At 46.8% G+C, this 2,807-nt stretch overlaps 1 protein-coding gene across 1 annotated transcript; it reads right to left on the bottom strand.

Annotated features, from left to right (window-relative positions):
- Positions 1–1,080: 1,080 nt before the first annotated feature.
- Positions 1,081–2,461, bottom strand: LOC140465818 (uncharacterized). The gene has a single exon (XM_072561634.1). The coding sequence runs from the start codon at positions 2,436–2,438 to the stop codon at positions 1,371–1,373; it is 1,068 nt and encodes a 355-aa protein (XP_072417735.1). The 5' UTR covers positions 2,439–2,461; the 3' UTR covers positions 1,081–1,370.
- Positions 2,462–2,807: the final 346 nt, after the last annotated feature.

Here is a 2,807-nt window from a genome sequence, read left to right on the forward strand (position 1 = left end):
TCTAAATAATGTACAAAGATTAGTTTTATGATTTTAGTAGGATTGACGGTAAAAGTTTGTGAACAAGTAAAAATACACCAAAACATGTCCGATTTTTAAAATTGGTATATTTTCAGGTGGCCACTGAGTACAACAGATATGCAAAGCAGTTTCAATTTTGAATTTAAGAAAAACATATACAATTTCAGGTGAATTGGTGATGCTTCCAATGTTAATAATGGGAATGCATAAACCAAGACAGCACTCATTGCTTGAACTTCACACCAAGACTAAAAAGTAAATCTGAAACTTTATAAAATAAAAACAATTAATGGAAACTTGCTAAACTTCATTTGCAACCATTTTGCATTAGCAGAGAGCTAATTCTTTGCTAAAATTAGAATTAATAAGATGTTGAAAGTTGTAGAACAAAACTCTGCATGTGCTTATACCTAGAACAAGGACTCCATATGCAATGCGGAAGGGCACTTGACGGAAATGAATTCTGATGATAGAGTAATGGGTTGGGAGTGGCTGGATTGTTCTATAGGAAATCAATGGAATTCAGTAAGCAGAGTGCAGTAGATGTCAGAATACTGAGTGCATTTAAGGAGAGCAAAGACAGATTTTTCATTAGTAACAGGTTGAGGGGTTAGGGAGCGTGGGCACGAAGTTGGAGTTGAGACCGTGACGAGATCAGCTTTGAAGGTGGCTCAGGTAGAGGGGCTGAATGGCCTGCACTTACGAGCCTCACAGGCAAAATGGCCTTCTTCTGTGCTCTTTCTACGATCGAGCAAAATAGCCCCTTCACTCCAAGTCTATCCCCTTGAATGAGATCTCATTCCTGATGAAGGGCTTATGCCCCAAACGTCGATTCTCCTGCACCTCGGATGCTGCCTGACCTGCTGTGCTTTTCCAGCACCACACTCCCGACTCTGATCTCCAGCATCACGTTCTCCTCATTTCCAAAAGGCCCATTATGATTTGGAGAAACTGAGGACTGGAGATCAGAGTCGGGAATGTGGTGCTGGAAAAGCTCAGCAGGTCAGGCAGCATCCGAGGAGCAGGAGAATCGACGTTTCGGGCATAAGGTGAAGGGCTTATTCCCGGATCGTCGACTCTCCTGCTCCTCGGATGCTACGCTTACCCCAGCGCTACATTTTTCAACCCATTATTATATGCCCCCGTGTCAACAGATTAAAAACAACCACGTGAGCAATTGCTGTGAAAAGTTGGGGAAGTTTACTCAGAAGTTGATGATTTCAGCAGGTCATAAGCATATTAGTGAAAGGTTTTGCGTTATTCCACATTAAGTCGATGCTATTAGTGTCTGGCAGGCAGTAGAAACTGCTTTCTAAATTAGACGATTTGTGCTTTTTTTTCTCGTTTCATCATTTGTCCTGGGAATCCAACGGCCCCTCACTGTCATTCCAGGTCTTGTTGCTGTTTTTCTTGCGGTTTCTCTCGGCCATGACAATGGCAGCTATGACCGTCACCAGCACCGTCCCGGTTATCACCAGCACGGTGGCAGTCTCGGCGATACAGAGCTGCGAGTCTACATCCACCAGCAGGTCACCGCGGAGCTGCCCGGGCTCTGAACAACTGATGTTGCCATAATCATCCACGCGCAGGTGCCGGATGCTGGAGATCTTCCCAAACTCCCTCTGAAGGTCGCAGTCACAAACCCAGCGGTTATCCGCAAGCTGCAGGTGAGTGCCCTGGGTCTGGATGTTCAAGAAGGTTTTGAACTCGATGTGCTTTAGATGGTTCCCATTTAGACACAGGAGGCTCAGGCTGCGCAGAGAAGCGAAGGCCTCCCCCTCGATGCTTGTAATGTTGTTGTTTTCCAAGTGCAGAGCTTCCAGGCTCTGAAGCATGAAGAAGAATCCATCCTCAATAACATGCAGCCTGTTGTTTTTCAACAACAGGTGGCTGAGTTTATATAAACCTCTGAAAACCCCTGTTTCCATGGAACGAATTCTGTTCCCGCTCAAGTCTAATTTCTCCAAATTCTCGAAAGACCTCATGCTGTTGTAGTGGATGTACTCAAGCCAGTTATTGGACAGCCGCAATTCCAGCAGACGCTGCAAGCTGTCCGAGAAGTCCCCAGGCAAGTGCTGTATGTGGTTCGCGTTCAGATCCAACATTTCCAGAAAAGACAGAGATTCAAAAGCTCCCTGGTGGATGCTCTCGATTCGGTTGTGAGGCAGCAGGAGGATCCTGAGTCCCCAGTGGCCGCTGAAAGCACTGCTGGGGACCTCCCGCAAGCCGTTGGTCCCGAAATCCAACATCCAGGTGCTGTGCGGGATGTCCCCGGGAATGTGGCTCAGAGAACGCCCTTTGCAGTCCACCAAATGCGAGGAATCGTAACAGGAGCAGCGGCGGGGACATGCTTTGAACCCATCGATTTGCAGGAAGCTCACCAATATCCCGAGGCAACTGATAACCACTGGATGCATCCTGTCTCCAACTTTCAGCGGCTCAGTCGCTTTGTGACAATGAGGCTTTTGGCGGGGGGGGGGGGGGGTGGGGGGTGGGGGAAGAATGAGAAACAAGTTCCAAAACGTGGGGAGCTAACGGTTTAGGAAGTCTCTCTCAGATATAAATGTATGATCCCATTAATTGCACGTGCCATCTTCATTTTAGTGCTGGTTGTTATCCACCTCATCCGGTAAAAACATCTTTTTTTTTCCAATCGCCCGCCTTTTAAACTTATGATGGAGACAGGGAGTCAATGTATCACTTCAGCCTTGCCGTTTCTGGATTTTGATCGTTTCATCTACAAAAGATAGCGGCTCCCAGTGTGTCCCCACTCCCTGTATCAGAGG

Source organism: Chiloscyllium punctatum, chromosome 42 (genome assembly GCF_047496795.1).
Source record: "Chiloscyllium punctatum isolate Juve2018m chromosome 42, sChiPun1.3, whole genome shotgun sequence".
NCBI classification, from domain to species: domain Eukaryota; kingdom Metazoa; phylum Chordata; class Chondrichthyes; order Orectolobiformes; family Hemiscylliidae; genus Chiloscyllium; species Chiloscyllium punctatum.